The following is a 20,141-nucleotide window of genomic DNA, read 5'->3' as shown; positions in this document are numbered from 1 at the left end:
AAAAATAGTTCCCGAACACATTTACAAAGAAATGTACAACTTTTATGCAAGCAAGAGAGAATAAAATAGAGATGGGGTCTAGTCAAGTGAATATATAGAAAACATTGCGTTACTTTTCGTTTTATCTGTCATCCCGATAAATTTATACTTATCGATTGGCGTTTGTGGATAATCAATTGTCATCTTAGTAATCCTAGTAAATAAAAAAAAAACAATAAATCGACGATTTGTATTCCTAGGCTCAACTGTTTTCGTAACTGAATTAAATATTTTCAACTTTTCAAGTTCCTTCACATAATCATTTCAACCTGTTTTCAAATTAATATGAAATTGAAAACCTAGTGTAGCCGCTATTTGAGCGTCGTAAAGTTGCTATTAATTATGACTGATTAGTAGAGACTGCGGTAAGCGTCCATTAGTCCGCCTGATATTCCATTAGAGCTGACCGATGCATAACATAATAACAGTACGAGTTAAGTGAGTAATTATGAAGTAAGTAGGTACTAACTTATGTACGCGACTTCGTACTGCATAGAATTCGTACTTGAATATCCCACTTCTACAATAAAGTTACCTAAGCGGCTTGTCAAGTGTAATATTATTATCTCCTACCTATGGTTCGTTTTTTTTAGTATTAGAAAGAACTCCACAGAAGTAAGCGTACAGTTTTTATCAGGCTCTTTAATTGTTAATAATGATTGAATTATCTAAAGTAGCACGGTCAATACATATAATTTACTTCGAATTATTACCGCTAAAATTGCCGGATTTGGAACCACACGCTTACTTCTGCGAAGTTCTTTCTAATGCTAAAAAAAACGAACTATAGGAGATAATAATAATAAACAACCTTGTTTACACTGCCCGTACTATACAAATAAATAATAAATATTACTTATAGGGACATTCTTACACAAATTGACTAAGTCCCACGGTAAGCTCAATAAAGCTTACTGTGTGTGTAATACCGTAAGACAGAAAAACATATCTCCCTAAAATCTTCTAAATTTGCACGACGCATAACTTGAAAACATTACGTCCTAGTAGCAGATTTTTAAGGCAACTAATGTAGCATATTTTGTTTATTGAAAATTCAGGAGGTGTTGTAAACAAAATGAAAATTTAATCATGTAGATCATAATGAGAATGATAAAATGATTTAAGGTGGTATTTACATTGGATACGGATGTAGACGGCGCTCTTGTCTGCGAGCTAGATACTAGACGATATAGGTACGTGCCTAGCGCTGCCTCGCTCACACACCGGGGCGGTGTGCAGATCCGCATCAGTGTGATAACCGTATAATCCGATTTCTTGCTTCGTGCAAGAGAAAAGCACAACAAAGTAAGCCAATGTGTCTTAGTGACAGTCCATTTATTGCATTTCCACGTAAACTCGCCCGAGACTGCAGCGGGATATTTAATAATAAGTTTTTGTGGTCTAAGCCACGATATTTTACACGTACAAAGTAAAAGAAATGATGTAAAAGACTAGATAGATGTTCTCTCTTCTAGACTCCATTTTCGGCTCCCGTCGTTAATGGCCAATCTTACACAATACGAACGTTGTCCGCAGTAAGCTCAATAAAGCTTCTGTTGACTAGACGACGGCATTATTTATAATCGTAATTAGATAAAATTTAAATGAATATAGGTATGAATTTTACAAAAATACGTAGATACACATCAATTAGTCGGGAACACAAATCTATCTATCATGATTCTGCCGGCCTAGCCAAGGTTACAATCGCTATCGCTTTGACAACGAAAAGCATTATGTCTCTCTATCATCTTCCATATTAGTGCGACAGTGACAGTTGCGTTTCGATCGCTACGGAGCGTAAGCGATTGGCATCTTGGCTACTTGGTCTGTCTCTTAACGGGATTCAAAACCCAGGACATCGTTTTGTAGCAAGTCATTACTCGATAGAAATAAAAATACTTGTATCTATGTATAGTATTCAGCGCTCATTGGAACTATTAACAATATCTCAAACAACGTCAAGCTTTTTTAAATTTCAATTCATAAATTAATTAAAGCTATATATTTTGACTGTTTTGTTACTCATGCGAGTCTTCTGTAGTGTCCCAAATCTTTTCTAAAGCTTTGACACTTTTTAGGGTTCCGTACCCAAAGGGTAAAACGGGACCCTATTACTAAGACTTCGCTGTCCGTCCGTCCGTCCGTCCGTCCGTCCGTCTGTCACCAGGCTGTATCTCACGAACCGTGATAGCTAGAAAGTTGAAATTTTCACAGATGATGTCTGTTGCCGCTCTAACAACAAATACTAAAAACAGAATAAAATAAAGATTTAAATGGGGCTCCCATACAGTCAGCAGCAGATATACCTGAGCGGGCAAGGTGTCCAAGAAAACATATACACTTCAATCTTCACAAAAATAAGGACATCTAAGTTGTCATTTTAGCGTAGGCTTTCAGTTCGTCACATATATCTTAACTTCTGAGTTTTTCTTTAACACATACACCCTTATTTAATCACAATGACAATAACGGTTAGAAAGCCAGTGGTAACTGAGCACTCAAATTCAAGCTGCTGTCATTAATACCTACATGCACTGCCAATCACGTACGTCAGCAGCCAGGGTGCCACCAGTTGCTAAGCAATTGTTATTTCAATGGTAACTAAGCATCAACATTTTATCTGTTTAACTTTTAAAAAAATACTGTAGCAGCTACGAATTGTCACCTCCTTTCTTAAAGAAGTATTTTTTCGTCAAGTGTCAAACTTAGACAATAACTAAGTAGGTTCTACGAGTATGATCGGTTTTTTATTTTAACTGTCATAGGCGGCCGTTCTTCCAAACCGTAGAGCTTATTATATGTTAATATATTTATTTAGCCCGCTTATTGTACTAAAATATACTATACAGGGCGTCCCACGGCGATGCCACATGGAGGGAAAGTACCTTAAATATCATAGATAGTATATTTTGCTGAAAGAAGACTTCATTTTATTTTTAAAACTTAGTAAAGTTGCATTCATACTTTTTTAAATTTTTTTGAAAAAAATGTATGGAAAAAAATTATCTCGTCATTGGAGGAAAAGTACCTTAATTATTGTAAATGAACATCTTACTGAAAGAAGACATTATTTCGATTTAAAAAAACAAGTTGAATTGCATTTTAAATAATTTCATGGTTAAACCGGGAATCGAACCCGCTACACGAGAAAAAAAAATACCCTGTAGCTTTGTCATACCGATCGAAAGGCTTCAATGTGAAAATTATTTTTTTGCCAAATAACATAGTGTTGGAAACAAAAGGAAGACCATTAAGCTACAGGATATTTTTTTTTCTCGTGTAGCGGGTTCGATTCCCGGTTTAACCATGAAATTATTTAAAATGCAATTCAACTTGTTTTTTTAAATCGAAATAATGTCTTCTTTCAGTAAGATGTTCATTTACAATAATTAAGGTACTTTTCCTCCAATGACGAGATAATTTTTTTCCATACATTTTTTTTCAAAAAAAATTAAAAAAGTATGAATGCAACTTTACTAAGTTTTAAAAATAAAATGAAGTCTTCTTTCAGCAAAATATGCTATCTATGATATTTAAGGTACTTTCCCTCCATGTGGCATCGCCGTGGGACGCCCTGTATAGTACTAAAATACGATACTCCGAATCGATCAAAGAAAATAAAATAATAGAATTGAAACTTAACACGTTCACTGTCCCAATCTGACATGTAAACCTTAATATGGCTTTGTAATAGAGGCTAGCCGTGGCCCCACGTGAGGAGCACGGGCAGTAAAGGTGTTAAGCAACTATGACTCTTCTCTTTATTTTGTTGGTTGGACTCATGTTCCGGAAGAACGGTGCCTCCTCTTCTACAGATGTACCTATGGGATAAAACCATCACTGCCATGCATATACCTACGTAATATGCTAACTGTTGACCATAGGAATGACGAATTTTGTTTTTACAACTTAGCAGAGAGGATAGAGTATACGGAGTTATATACAATATGTATCAGAACGAAAGGCCAAGAAAGAGACCCATTAATGTTTAGGTCATACTGAGCAACTTTTACTATGGGACCAACCCCGAAAACGCGGAAAAATAATTGGAACTGTACTTACCACTTTTCTCACTTTTTTAATAAAAGTAATAAATCAACATCATGACAAAAAGAGCAGTGCATTTTTATAATGTAGAGCAGTAAAAAAACTAAAGAATACACATTTTCTTTTAAATAGGCCCATATTAAACTCCGGAATATGGCAATTACACATGCCAGCTAGGGCAAGTATAAAATATTCATGTTATAATATAAAACAAACAATAGGTTGTAATTTTAACATCACGAGAAAATAAATAGCTTGGTGAAAATATTAAACACTCGAGTAAAAAAGCGCTTCATTTACTGCAGTCGCCAAATACGGGACAGTTGGAATGAACTCGTTTTTTTAGTTTTAGTCTGAAGGAATTATAAATCTTACGTTTTATATAACATGGCGTTTAAAAATTAGTTTATAGTTCGTTTTTTTTAGCATTAGAAAGAACTCCACAGAAGTAAGCGTACAGTTTTTATCAGGCTCTTTTATTGTTAATAATTATTGAATTATCTAATGTAGCACGGTCAATACATATAATGTACTTCAAATTATTACCGCTAAAAGTGCCGGATTTGGAACCACAAGCTTACTTCTGCGAAGTTCTTTCTAATGCTAAAAAAAACGAACTATAGGCAGGAGTGCGAAACTCCTGACCTCGGCCAAACTCGGCTCCGCTCGGCTCAGCATTGCTCCGAGCAATTATTAGGGTTGGCACCACTTGACTTCCTTTTGCGTGCACGATCATAGATAAGATAATCATTTGAATTTTGACTACCCTAAATAGCCGAAAGGGACAGTGACATATATTAGAAAGCATGATTCAACCCTGAACCGCTGTCAAACTTAGGGTTTGTAGGAAGTTTCCTTTCTGTACGGCAGTACAATTATTTATTCTGTGGTTTAGGCTATGTGTGAAGTGTGTCGTGACGACAATAATATACATAGAAACTCACGGAGAAATAACGAACGTTTATGCGGCAGTATCTACATACTATTTAATTCATAGATATCGACTATCAGTTTGCTTAAAATAATAACATGACATTCTTCAATTTTTAGGGTTCCGTACCCAAAGGGTAAAACGGGACCCTATTACTAAGCGGGCCACTCACACACCTGCCGCAGGGGCAATACCGGTCGCACGGCGGTCGGAGCAATTTTAGGCAGTTTTCTACACACTAGCCTGCCACTCAGTGTGTAAGTGATTACGTTATATACATCTATTATCCGTGTCCAAATTTCACGTTCTTTATTCATTGTGACAAGTGACCTCCGTTTGGTTCGGTAGTCGCCAATGAACTGACTGGAATTGCCCCAATCGTACTACACATGTAACAACCTAGCAGGGCGGTAGATACAATCTAGGGAGCTAGGAAGGTCTTGCGCCCCTGCCGCCCTGCTGCAGGCCCAATCTAAATATTGCCCCTGCCTCTCTACACACATCACAATTAAGGAGGCAATTAAGGGTCCAATTCCAATATTGCCCCTGCGGCAGGTGTGTGAGTGGCCCGCTTAAGACTTCGCTGTCCGTCCGTCCGTCCGTCCGTCTGTCACCAGGCTGTATCTCACGAACAGTTGAAATGTTCACAGATGATGTATTTCTGTTGCCGCTATAACAACAAATACTAAAAACAGAATAAAATAAAGATTTAAGTGGGGCTCCCATACAGCAAACGTGATTTTTGACCAAAGTTAAGCAACGTCGGGAGTGGTCAGTACTTGGATGGGTGACCGTTTTTTTTTTGCTTTTTTTTTGTTTTTTTTTTGCATTATGGTAGGGAACCTTTCGTGCGCGAGTCCGACTCGCACTTGCCCGGTTTTGAATCATACAACTCCCCCTTCATTTCAGCTTTAAACGAGCAATTCTTGTTATTTACTCCACCGCTAGGTCCACATTAGTTAATGGGTCCAAAGTTGAGTAGAGCTGCCCCATCGTTGAAGCATAGGATTTATTTGTCGATATGAATATGTGCACTTGTGCAGTGTCTAAAATATGTTAGATGTTTTGAAAATTTCACACGAGACGTTTAAAAAGAGAATTTGTTACAGTGTATTTTGCTATCAGATCACATACATTTTCTAAAGTCACGAACGCGAGATGATAGTGTTTAATACACAGGCTGTTCCATAAACAAGTTCATGTTTAATCATGTTTATTACCTCACACGAAGGGCTTGACACTGATTTATTTTGTCCCGGCCACCTTCGCTCCACCTAAAGGCTATTACGCTCGTCGAAAAGAGGAAAAAAAAACACGCTATATCCGTTCGTTGGGTTTGCAATTTAGTCAAAAAGAATTACTGCGTAATAGAGGATCTTATTTAAATTTTGATTTATGAATATACGATGGATTTTCATAAACATTCAATAAATTAAATGATATAATTTTACCAAGGTACGGTCGGTATCCCAACTTAAGTACCCACGTTACCATACTAATTGTATAGAAAAGTGGATACTTATGTTAGGGGATTGATAACACTGTTAGACTTTAGAAATTTTGAGATGTAAATTTTTAATAATAAGGCCCGCCCGTAATTTTCCAAATACTTAAAGCTTCGCTTAATGTGGGGAAAGTCAAGCGGAACACATATACATTCGTGTTCATCTGTTAGGTACAGCCTAATTGTGCTAGAGTCTGTACGGAAAGAGAGGAGTCGTGGAACGTATGAGAACCAATATATTCTATGACTCTTCTCTTTCCATGCAGGGACTTAAATCTATAAATGGTTGTTACTTCGGACGCGTACTAATCCGTTACTTTGATGCTGACTGTTCTTTAAATTGCACCGTCTGGCAATTATTCTGTGACCTGTATTCTAAGTAGAGGGCGCGCATTGTTGCCCCGCCGCAGGGTCCAGGTTATCCGGGGTCGTGCACAAAGGAGAACTTCTCAGACACCTCGGGTTTGATCTCGGGCACTGTACCTACAAAGATGCTTCTGATCGCTTGAACTTGATACCCTGTTACTGAGAACGGGACTACTTTGGCCAGAAAGTTACAAACTAATCAAGTTTATATTGTTAGGTTGGTGTGTCTAAGATTATATTTTACTTTTATAATTATGATTTGTTGCAAATATATTCAAATTGAAATATATTTTATATTTGCGAAAAGTATTTAAAAAAACCAATATCCAATATCTTTAGCGATAAGACCGCCCGTTGTTTACCATTGTCTAAGTTATGCTTAATTTGTATATCATGTTATTTTTCATATTGGTGAGCAATAAAGAATGTATTGTATAAGTATAATACATGATCGTTTCTGGTTATGTAAATGTCACTTTTGACACTGACAAATCATATCCATAACAAATTTAAAAAAAAAATCGTAACCTGTTATTACATTCAGAATAAGCTTCCTGTTCTCGAAAATTTCGACGTTCAATCACTTTATTGTTTGTCATCCTAATCCCTACATGATCGCTAATGGGTTGATATAACTTTATATTGTACTCTTATCTCGACATGGATAACAAAATGTGTAATAACACCCCAGTGTGATCAAACTTTCTATCTGGTCAGTGCTCCCCATTGGTTAAACGTGTTATATTTCAGAATTAGATTTTATATTTTAAGAAATTCTTTTCAGCCTCCTACAGACATATTCATGGTATTTCCGTGTGTATAATGCAAGTGGCGGCGAACAATATTCTTGTTAAAACTAGCAGGGACATTACAGCCGGTATAAGGTAAGTAAACGGGTAGGTAATAATAAACACAACGGGATCAAATTACTTATAAGAAAATATTGAATCTAAATACTTCACTGTATTTTTAAATTAATAGTCCGCGCGTAAACATAACATAGTTTTTTTTTCATGCGCAATACAAAAAAACAACTAAACTATATTTCGAGACTTCATATTAAATAATAAATAAAGAGCACTCTTTTCCCCAAGCGCCCCGATTAATACTTTATGTCGCTTAATTTTTGACCGCCAAGAGTTTAGTTAAAACCACAAACATCTTGAGTCTATGCCTAATATATGTACCTACCTACCATCGCCCACACTGTTAACTGTGCATCGGTGGACCTTATGCCTTTTGTAATAAGGTCCATCGATGTACTGTTATGTGAGTTTTGCTGTTTGTATGTACTAATATTATGGGAATAATAAATTTAGTACCTATATCAAGTTTACATAATACCATCCTACAAAATTTTTCAATAAAACGATAAATGAAGTCCAATCGTTTGTCGTTGAGTAGTTTGCTTTTGCTTATTAGGTGACATATCTACAAATATTAATAAATCATGTTATCTCAATCGGCTAAATAATTTACAAAAAGTTTTCGAGAGTCTCTGTCGCAAAATTTAAAACACGTTTCAAATTTTAGGAACGCTTCGTGCAATCGCGGATGGCTTCAGGTTTTCACTCACATAGTCTGTGGGGCCTTCACTGTCACAAGCTTCATCTTGATCTTAATCGTCGCATTTAACACTACCAAGACTAAACCGAACTTTGCTGAGTCACGCTGTCAGCTCTCCGGTTGCCGTGTCATCTGCCATGGGGCACCATTTTACGATGAATATGAGGACGACATTGTGTTGGGCGTTATGGTATGATAATGTCTAGTTTGAACTTCATTATTTATTTCGAGATTATTTTTCTGTTCCAGTTCTTGGAAAGTGGCCAGTAATAGACAATTTACCCTGTCTTAAATGGTGTATAAATAAAAACACTTTATTTATATACAAGTTTTTTTTAAATAATATTTACACAAATTTTTTTTTACAGGCTGCAGAGGTGAATTGTCACAGAGTATTTTTGACTTTGACGGAACCCCGTTTTACTGATGAATCACTGCCACAGAACTGGCTTTCAAGACTACGGCCGGTGGTGGTCGAAATCGGTATCATAGGCGGAAACCTTCACCACATACCACAGAATGCCTTCTCTGTTGCCTTCGCAAGAAATATGAAACTACTGTTGTTAGAAGAAATAACTATTACATCGTGGAGTCAACACGCATTGCTAGGACTCGCAAACTTAGAAAACATTTTTATAAAGAAATGCAACATTATTGACATGCAAGATAATTTTCTGTCTGCAGTGAGCCAATCTTTATCAACATTAACAGTAGTAGAAAGTGGTTATTGGAATCCCGAAAATCTTACAGGGTCCTCACAGTTATTTAGTTTTCCTATGCTGACCTGGGTAGATTTATCAAGCAACGACTTCGGTGCAAATTTAGGAAATGCAAGCTTTACCAGATTGAGGCATTGCAAGTCACTATACCTTGCTTCCAATAGGATCTCTTATATAGAACCAGGAACATTTGATAATCTGATAGAATTGGAATATTTAAATTTAAATAATAATTTCCTAAACCGCCTAGAACCGGGTTTATTTAATGTCATGACGTCATTTTCCACGCCAAAAGTTAGATTAAATCTGGTAGAAAATTGGTGGCATTGTGATTGCTCGGACAGGGAATTAAGACGAATAACTGCGCTCGCTATACTATTGGTAGATCCGATTTGCAACTCTCCCGAATCTGTGCGAGGCAAAACGTTTCATGAATTCGTCGCTTATTGCAAACAAAGTGAACCAAAACAAATAGTTACTGTTGATATGCAAAGTAGAACTGTTGAAAATGAAGAATCGAGCATAGAGAAATTTACGTGCGTCTCAAAAACTTCTTCAGACTCTGTGTCAAATGTGGTATCACCTTATCACAACTATCAATGCTCAGTGAACGTCCTCAACTCTCTTTCTCAAGGTAATTCAACGATGATAGACTATACTACTTCAAAAGACAGTTTGTGGGTCAAACCGGTTATAATTCTTATAGGCGAAAATTTTACAATGGTCGAGTTAAGTTTATCAAGAACTGAAGGTCATGGGCTTATTTGGTATCGACATTCATGTGCGAATCAAGTATTTTGTGTAAACGTCTTACCAGATACAATTCGACTTTATAATATGGATATGTATAATGAGTATACTTTTTGCCCAGTAGATCTTAAATCAGGTGCTGTTGAAAGTTCTCATTGTATTGATGTTTCGTCGAACAACACAAGTAATTCTTCTTTTAAAACACGATTAATAATATTACCTTTAATAGCACTTGCTTCTCTATTCTTTGGGGCTATCACATTGTACATGCTTATTCGAAAATATCCCTTTCTATTGAAAGGAAGCAAAAGACTGCTATTCGTGAAGCATAAAACGGTAGATGCCTTAGTGTTGCCACCGAAGGTACCTTTACGTGGAGTTCAGAGCAACAGTTTCTTGCATAATTCCAAAGATATTCCAGACATACCGACATCTTTACGAGTACATCATGATTTCATGCGATCGGGCTCCGTGAGAAGTTGCCATAGTATCGCCCCAAGCTATATTTCCGCGCTACACCCAACTGAAGAGCAACTAGCGGATTGGCGCTTGAAACATGCTAATGAACGTTTTGACAGCCATTATGCAACGGTATCCATAATTAGCTCCGCAGTATCGGTTTCCTTGTCAAGTAATAGCGATCACTTGTATTACTCAATTGAGGAAGATTCACCAATCGTTAGCATCAGTGATCCGTTTAGTCAGAATTTAGAATATGAACCTTTTAGTGTTTCTTAATTTTCTTATTAGAGAGCAGTATTGGAGTGCCGTCAATTTTCATCACCGGGTCCTGAGTACCTATTCGGAACAGATATTCGTACCTATTCGGAACAGATATTCGTGAAACCTTTTGCAAAAGTCGCTCACGATGAAGGTTCTGGGCTTTATGGCCCCTCGCGGGATCGGTATTTGGCATGCCAGGTAAAATTACATCAAAATCGATTTGCGCATAACTGTCGCTATCTATGATTAAAAATAAAAATATACCTAGAGTACATCATTTTTGTGCGTGTGTGCCAAATTTCAGTGCACTCGGACTATTTTGAAATTTATCCATACAAATTACCTACAGATGTTATTGGCAAAAAATATTGTGTAAACTTGTTTATTAAACCTTTTGACAATACAATGCAAACGATTTCACTAAAATCTTTTCGAATACTGGGATTTCGTAGTTTTTGCATTTTTAAATCTAACAGCTCCCCACTAAATAATAAATATCAATGTTAATATTTATGTTTTATTTATAAATTTCAGTAATAATGATTAGTCTATTTTCAGTAGAATGCTAAGCGCAGATGTTCCGCAGCATATTTATTTGGACAATGTGTCACGGGACGAGGTGACCGGGCCCGCGTAAGCGCATGCATCGTGAATCAATCGTACACAGCTGCTTCTGACATCAATTTGAATTCACTGCAAACAATATAACGTGGCCGTTTTTTCTCTAAATTAGGGGGGCCACTGATTAACAGTCCGCCGGACGGTATCGGCCTGTCAGTTGTTCGGACTGTCAAAACTTTGTTCTAACTGACACCGTCCGATACCGTCCGGCGGACTGTTAATCAGTGGGCCCCTTTAGACACTAAAAATTAGAAAACCAAAGAGATAAGAGTAGAGATACGTAAGATATTTCAAAAGGCTTACTTATTGTAACTTACTCGTATTATATTTTGCGTGAATTCAAGTCATTTTCATAAATAGAAATATAAGCAATGTTAAGCAGCCAATTCCATCTCGCTTAGTCTGACAGCTTATGAGTTATTTATCCCTATTAATATTATAAATGTAAAAGTAATTGTCTGTCTGTTACCTGTTCACGCTTAAACGGCTGAACTGATTGAAATGACATTGGGGATATAGTTGTAGGCCCGGGGATCTTTCCCCATAGAATAGTTTTGAAATGTACCTACTTAATTAATAGTTTTGTTGTAACTATGTATGTAAATTTTTGCTTATATTTTTAATTTGTTGCTTTGTTATTTTATAATATGTTTATTTAATTAAAATACAATAAATATTTCAAAATTAATTTTATCTTGCCTGTTTGGTGGTGGTGATTATCCGCCAAGAGAACCGCTTATTTTATGTCGGCCGATCGTAAAATCCTTCAAATTATGAAATTTATAAGCATACCATGAAATGTCACCATTCCATGATATGTCTTGCCTTAGATTGGGCCAGGCATATCATCTTGTAAAAATGTATGTATCTTATAAAAAATACGGCAGATCGATAGGATCAATGATCGACTGCCGATATATGTATACATATACACTTATACATGTTTTGGTCAAATCAAGTAGGTTATTTTATTACTAAAACATATATGTAGTGTTCTTCGATTTTCTAAATCAGCTGCTTGACAGTACCATAAAATTGCATTCTCATCGAAAATTTACCATATACATAGTAACAAACATTGTAAAGTTAATAAAAATAATTTAATTTAAAATTGTTTGCTAGAAGCCATGTTAGTTAATAAAGATCTTAATTGCTATTGGCTGGTGTGCACAATGCAGATTCAATGAAAGTGTTTCAGTTGTTTATAAAAGGAACATAGGAAGTGGCAATAATTATGGTCATTTACAACCGTTTATCAATAGCTGCCAAAAATAAATATTCTTAACAAGTACAATGGCGCTAACAATAGTTCGAAACCGGCTGTATTATAATTGGCAACCCTACCTTCCGGCGAGGTTAGAACAATGCACTTGGCAGTGACATTGCTAGGGTTGGCAGATAAAGCACCGCTAATGTTTATCGCTAATGAGAAATGCGTGTACGATGCGATTACGTGGACAGTGGACACGTGATGTGGGTTTAATCGTACATTGACAATACAATGCTTTTGTAATTACGGTAAAAAAATTATTCACGGAAAATATCTCAAAGGTTTAAAAGCTTTGTTATTTTCTGACAAGGGGCCCAATTTTTGAATTTCGAGCGGTCGATTTTGTTATTAGAAAGTCTGTGGAAAACGGCGAATTAATATATTTTGAAATACGAGCAAGAGATATTTGGATTCAATTGGTATTGACCACTCGTTTTTAATTCTGTTAATAGAATTTAAATACCTAGTACTTACTGCAGGTATATTGAAGGAAATTCAAGAAATCGAGCACTCTTCGTTCAAAAATCGGTCCCCAGGCTATTGCTAAATATTATTATATGAATAGGTTTCAATTCTGCCATGATTATTGTATATTTTATGATTAGTATAGTTTGTCTATGTTATGATGTTGTCTTGGATTATATCGTATTAATATTACAGATGTGAAAGTGTGGGATGATGTTTAGATATTTGGCATCCAAATAGCTTGCGTAGATTACGATATAGGATAGTTTTATCTAGAGAATGATCTAAATTCTAAAGTAATAATATGAAATACCTAAGTATGAAAGTCCCAACAGGAGAGGAAAGAAGGTCCTACTTTTACATATTAGTGTTTTAAAGCATTTTGTAAAGGTTTTTTTTTATAAATTACTCGCCTGTTGAAATCTTTTTGATACTAACAACAATTCAATATGTTCTATATGTATGTACATATTTGTATAAAGTACCTAAGTGTTTATTGAACGCTATTCTATATTTTTATTCATTTTATTTGGTTGCAATAAATGTTAAATAACATAATAAATGTATTATTTTTAATTTTACGATTTTATCATCCTGTCTATTCAAAGTTATTTTAGCAGGTCCTCAGTTAGTGTAGTTAATATAATTATTTTTTTATTTATATTTTTAGTGTCAGAGATACTTAGAAGACATACCTTAATTTTTTTTATTTGTAATAACTCCACAAATGTATTTATGCGTGGGGTTTTTTATCATACAATGTATGCAGTAAAATTATGAAATTAACTAAGTGATTCCTGATATATACTTATAACACATACCTACATAATGTTCATGTCGATTTTGTGGAGATTTTCCTAACCTATGTTTTAAACGATTAAGTAAGGTATTCTAATAAATTTTTGTTAATTAGTACCATAATGAAATTTACTTATACTCGTATAAAAACAGTTTTTTCTCTACCTATGCCTAAATACCGGGTGTTTTCTGTAACAGGAGCATTAAATTAAACAGTAGTCTGTACTCCTCAAACTGAACAACATTTGTTCGGCAACTTTTAAAAATAACTTATGTCTTGATTTTTATTACTCTTTAAAGTTATAATATATGATATAATTATTTGCTCGTGTTACAGGCAACACCCGGTATATATTTCACAATGATGTCAATTACGGTAACGGGTAAGCAATAAATCACTGATAGCCCCAACTGAGTACCCGAGATTGTTATCAGTTAACACTTATCATTTTGGATATATGACTAAAGTTGACGTCAAATTGATACATTACTCATCAAAGCTACTTAATCATTTTTGATAGCTTTCTGAACAACAGGAAAAACATTTAGTATTTTTTAGAGTTCCTTGGTAACTAAGTTTTTTTGTTCAAAATAAAATTTCCAAACCAGCTTTTATCGCTAATTATTGCTAAGAATATCGCGAACTTGAGTCTTTGATTCCTGCGACTGCCGTGAATCTAGGACTCTCGTTTACAATTTTCAGTTACAGACAGGCACACCAGAAACTTCGTTACCTAAAATTTGTACACAAAGGGTTGTATTTATGAACCAAATTTTTCTACAATTTATTCAAATTACTCTAATTTTAAGGGGCCCACTGATTAACAGTCCGCCGGACGGTATCGGCCTGTCAGTTAGAACAAAATTTTGACAGTTCCGAACAACTGACAGGCCAATACCGTCCGGCGGACTGTTAATCAGTGGGCCCCTTTCAACTGTATTTGTACAGTGATGAATTCAATTCAGGTGTCAGGCATCTTTGAAGTCCATCACCAGTGTTTACTTTTGCTACTGCTAATCTGTGCGCAATCATAAATAATAAGTATAAATGTGCCATCTATGTTTTTAAGAGCAATTATAATCTGTTCGAGTGTACAGTCGCCTTCTGAGTATATAGTTAACAAGCGAATTGAGTGCCTGTAAATGTTTAAGAGCCTATCAACGTGCACACTAGCGCCACTGCTAAATAATCGTGATTTAAATTTAACGACAGATATTTAAAAAGGGGGCCGCAATACGTAGGTACTGTATTATGTACTTTTCTTAAATATAATTCGTTAAATTCAAATAATTATTCAGCAGTGGCGCTAGTGTGCACGTTGATGGGCTTTTAACTCGATATTGCTACCTTTGGGAATGACACTTTCTTTAAGCAACGTAACCCTAACCTAGACGTACTTATGTCTGCACCTTGTAACTATAAACTATACACATTAGGTATGCACAGACGTGCTATTAATTGCGGAACACCTGTACAAGTGCCTGGGACGCGAGCGCATCAGACATTAATTGCATATGGCGCGACCAGCGTGCACGCATGCCAAAAGCCAACGTGCGCTTGCGCATTGAAGCGTTACTTCTGCACCCGCTATCAAATCTAACCTCCAACATATTTAGTATAGCAAAACCTGTTACTGTCCCTTTCCCACTTATGTAAACAAAAAGAGAAAACTACTCTTAGTTCTTAAAATAGTACGCGTATATTGGTTTTAGACTAACTACATGTCGTATTTAATTTTTGCCGTGCTAAAATTATTTGCGCGTTGATGAAATAATTTAGTTCGGCCGTTCTAATAGTTAATTAGATAGTAAATGTTAGATCCCAATGGTTTGATCAGTTGCAAATTCTAGCTAGTTGCATAGTTGTTGATTAATATTGTTATTCGCTCACAATAATAAATACAGGACATTGTTACACATACAAAAAAGGCGTATTAATGGAAAATAATAAAATTTTGTTTGGGAAAAGACATGTATTTTTTTTTGTATATTACTACAGAAAAAAATATTCAATACATATTAGAAGTTATTTGAAAACACTAGAAAAAATACAGTCCTTAAGGGCGATTGTGCACTACAATGAATTTTACTGTCCGGCAGTCCGAGTTTTCATGGTCCGATATGGCATGAAAAAAACGGATGATTGGCTTGTGCACTTGTCCGTCTTTTTACTCGCAGGTGCGGCGCAGTAGCATGAAAAAAACGGATGATTGGCTTGTGCACTTGTCCGTCTTTTTACTCGCAGGTGCGGCGCAGTGGCATGAAAAAAAACGGATATTTGGCTTGTGCACTTGTCCGTCTTTTTACTCGCAGGTACGGCGCAGTGGCATGAAACACACACCCCCGCTAGGCCGCCCCCGCCCGGCCTAGTCATGAATAATACTAATTCCAGACGCAGTGCACAAGCAAAAAAACGTTTTTCACAGCTGTCATCTCGGACCGGAAAAACACTGTCCGGAATGGGGAAAAGTAAAATGTCGGACGGTAAAATTACGTCAAGTGCACAAGCTACTATACACATTTAATGGCGTGCCATATCGGACCGTAAAAACTCGGACTGCCGGACAGTAAAATTCATTGTAGTGCACAATCGCCCTAAGGCTATCTACTATATATTATATTGTTATCATCTACGGGCCATGTTAAAAGTTTCTACATTCATTAATTTTCCTCTCTGGAGTTAACTAAAAGAATGATTCAGAAAGTTGTAAGAAAGTACCTTCAAAACGTCAGCAGAGGTTCCGTAGGTGGGTCGAGAAGCGGTAGCCTCGGCCTCGAAGAAGAAATATTCCAACTGAAAATGTACAGTTAAACTTATATCTATAAAAAATATGATAGCTAACTTAATATTTATATTAACCCATCGAACGCCAGTGTCAAAAATTTGCTACTGAATTAATAACCAAATTATTAATTTTATTACGCGGGATTTACATTACGAAATTAGTGTCATGCATGTCGAAATCAGTTTCACGAAAGTAGTTTCGATATATGCGGAAGTAATTTTGTGAAATAATTAGTGTCGTGAAATTCACAGTATCGCAGTGACCATGGCCGCATCAGCATCGAAGCTACACGTCCGCAAAGCGCAGACACTTTCGCGACACTAAGTTTTCACGTCGCATTTACACTACGAAATTAGTTGCATGACACTAATTTCACCAAAAAATCGCGCAGAGCACGAAACTGATTTGCATTCGTGAAATTAATGCATGCATTATGAAAGTACTAAATTACACGTGAAACTGTTGGTAAAACTAATGTCACGAAACCAATTTCATGACACTAATTTCGTAATGTAAATTCACCTTTACAGTCAAATTGTCTGGGACGGATACGGGACAAGGCAGTTGAGGGGTTAATGATGAAATTGATGAAGAAAGAGTTAGTGTATTTGTATGTCGATAAGTTATAAGAGCTCCTGTAGAGCTTATGCGCAACACCATAATTGACAATGATTACCTTGACATAGTTTTCTGAAGCATTATAATTAATAGATTTTTTCCAAAAACAAGATATATTTGTCCTCATGTCGGGTTCCAAACCGATGCGGCCTCAAGTTTGCTCCGGACCAACGCGGTGTACACTAACTTTTTACTATTAGCCCTGACGTCATCGAAATCTCGCGTGTTATGAACGACAAATTGCCAAAAAGCATTCTCTACCATATAGCCAAAAAGAAACACATAGGTAATGATTATATTTCATACAAGTATCTAAATTTATAATATTTGTTCATTATTTTGTGGTGAATATTTTCCTTCAGAGTCCCATTAACCACGAACGCTTGAAAGAATTAGAAACCTCGGGATGCGTAGGTAAACGATATAATCCGATAAAATAAGTAATTATATTTTATTTTGACATAGTTTTTAAAATAGGTTAAGTCTGCATCCGTTTCAATGGTTCAAAAATAAAACATCATTAGAACACTAAAGACATTAGACTTCACGCAAATCGGGTTTCAGTGCAACCGAGTAAAATGAAACCCTTCTGGCAACCATGTTGGACGTTACTATTGTTTGCGGTGACAATCGTTTATAAACGTTAATGGATGGGATATAAATAAAATATGAAAAAAACTACAATGTATTTTGTATGAATGTATTTTTTTTATTAGCTTATTTGTGTGTCCCACTGCGGGGCAAAGGCCTGCCCTCTTCTTTTCCAATCCTCCCTGTGCTGAGCAAGATCCCGCCAATCCCGCTGGAATGCATGAATGTACGATAAAAAATTCAGCTACAGAGTATTTTAGGACCTTGGCCGCATCCGTGTAAGTAAAAGTGTGTTATGTCGTGCTGGGGTCTCAAAACTTAATTAAGGGTCGCAAATACTGGCATCTACTCCAGGGACATCCATGTCCTTAAATTATGATTATCCAAATTCGAAGTAATAGTATTTAAAAGGGAATGAGTCTGAACATGAGGCAAATCCCATCAGCCAGCAAGCCAACTCTTGAACACCGATCTGTATTAGTCCAATCAAGACTTGAATCAAGAATTGTGATATATAGAATTATTTTTTTCATTTTTGCTATTAAATTAGGTACTTATTGTATCTTCGGCACTCTTAACTCCCGACAAGTATTCCCGAATCGAGTACGTCTCCTGTCGTAAAGTGATTTTTACGTAGCGACGGAAATGGGAAAAAGGACAAATGCAGCATTTCTCAGACGTCAAGAACACTCGACAAGTTTCCGTGACATTGCCGTAGGCGGCGATTTAATGTTTTACTTATTTATTTTTGTCTTGTGTTCTGAAAATTATTGACTACATTTTCATTTAAAAATTATACAGATGTCTATGACAAAAGAATTATACGATACAATATTAGGTGTACTGTAGCAACAACTGCAATATATAATTGTTACCTACGATGAACGAAATACGTTAACCAGATGTAAAAATGTTACATGTAGGTAAAAATACTTACTTCATAAGAATTATAAATAAAATAAATAAATCTAAGTAAAATGTTTAAGTAATAAATAATACTTGACACAGGCAAAAAAGACCACAGCATTTTAATCAGTTTTAATATCCAATATCCATTTTTGATAAATATTTGCACAGCCATGCACATTGTATTATCCTCCTAGCGATGTTGTCCCGGGTCACTAGTTAACCCTTTACTAGGCGAAGGGATATATTCCTTCCACATCTTATATCGGTTACCGTAGTCAGGTTTTAACTCCAAACCTCCTACAAAATATTTTGTCAATCCCTGAAAATAGTATTTTATGATCTTCTTCACAACACGCTTCTAAATCGCGTAATATCTTTGGCAGCCGTTTAAATTCACTTGAACTCTAATTTCAGTAAACTACGGAGAAATTCGAACACTTTCCTTAATTTCTATGAAACAGAAGTAGATAGGTCGAACATTTTTTTTGATATTTTGTAGATTTTGAGTGTTGAAAGGTAATGTAATCGTAAACATTGCTGATATTCATGCATTATTGTGTATGACCAGAATTAGGATGTGGGTTGACATTATCCTATGGACTTATTAGAGTTTAACTGTGCGGGAGCTATTCTTCCCATGGCCCGGTAAATAGTCTTGTCATGTCATTTTGAAGCATGCCATGCATGTCATAAAATAGTGTTTTCAGTGATTGATATAATGTTTCGTAGTAGATTTGGAGTTAAATCTTGACTATGATAACCGATATAAGATGTGGGACGAATATATCCCTTCGCCTGATCAAGAATATAATAAGACAAAATCAAGTATGGCAGTTAATTACTTAGACAGGCGATGGGATAACCGTAACCCACATTTTTATTTCTGGAATAAAGGAACATCTCCGACTTTCGTAAATACATTTTTTACAAGGCGTTCAATACGGTTATAACAGTATATACAGTACGTATGAAGACACGCTAGTTCTTAGGGGCCTGGTAAAGGGTTAAGATATGAGCACTAGCTTTTACGAAAGCCACTTCCATCTCAACTACCGACCCAGACGGGAAATAGACCTAGGCACATAGTTATGATTTTCAGGCAGACATAAGATACACGTATTTAAAACATAATCTGAAGTGCCAAAAAAGGAAGGACTAAGATTATCATAAGCCCAGAAACCCTTAAGCGGACCCCATAGCGAACGTATCTCGCTTATGGGAGCATACGTTTAGGATCACCTCTAAAGGGACTCGCCGCTTGTGACATAAAAAAGCAATAACCCTATATCAAAATGTAGGTTCAAAATAATTTATTACTAGCAGCTCGATGAAGGCGTGCGAGGGCCAGCTGAAATATGACGGGGGTGGAATTGAAACATGGATTTGATTTGAGTTACCTCGTCGGAAAAATGAAACTTATTTGTAAGAAATATTG

At 36.0% G+C, this 20,141-nt stretch overlaps 2 protein-coding genes across 2 annotated transcripts in view; one reads left to right on the top strand and one right to left on the bottom strand.

Annotated features, from left to right (window-relative positions):
- The window catches only part of LOC134665312 (pre-piRNA 3'-exonuclease trimmer-like), a 301,305-nt gene that overhangs the window by 199,488 nt on the left and 81,676 nt on the right, over positions 1-20,141 (bottom strand). The gene's annotated exons all lie outside the window — the stretch shown is intronic.
- LOC134665514 (uncharacterized) lies at positions 7,491-11,356 on the top strand. The gene is made up of 3 exons (XM_063522489.1): positions 7,491-7,774; positions 8,424-8,646; positions 8,825-11,356. Exons 1-3 carry the CDS (start codon positions 7,713-7,715, stop codon positions 10,661-10,663), a joined length of 2,124 nt encoding a protein of 707 aa, XP_063378559.1. The 5' UTR covers positions 7,491-7,712; the 3' UTR covers positions 10,664-11,356.

Source organism: Cydia fagiglandana, chromosome 6, assembly GCF_963556715.1.
Source record: "Cydia fagiglandana chromosome 6, ilCydFagi1.1, whole genome shotgun sequence".
Classification (NCBI taxonomy): domain Eukaryota; kingdom Metazoa; phylum Arthropoda; class Insecta; order Lepidoptera; family Tortricidae; genus Cydia; species Cydia fagiglandana.
The sequence above is the reverse complement of the archived record's forward strand: the minus strand, read 5'-3'. Positions and strand labels throughout refer to the sequence as shown.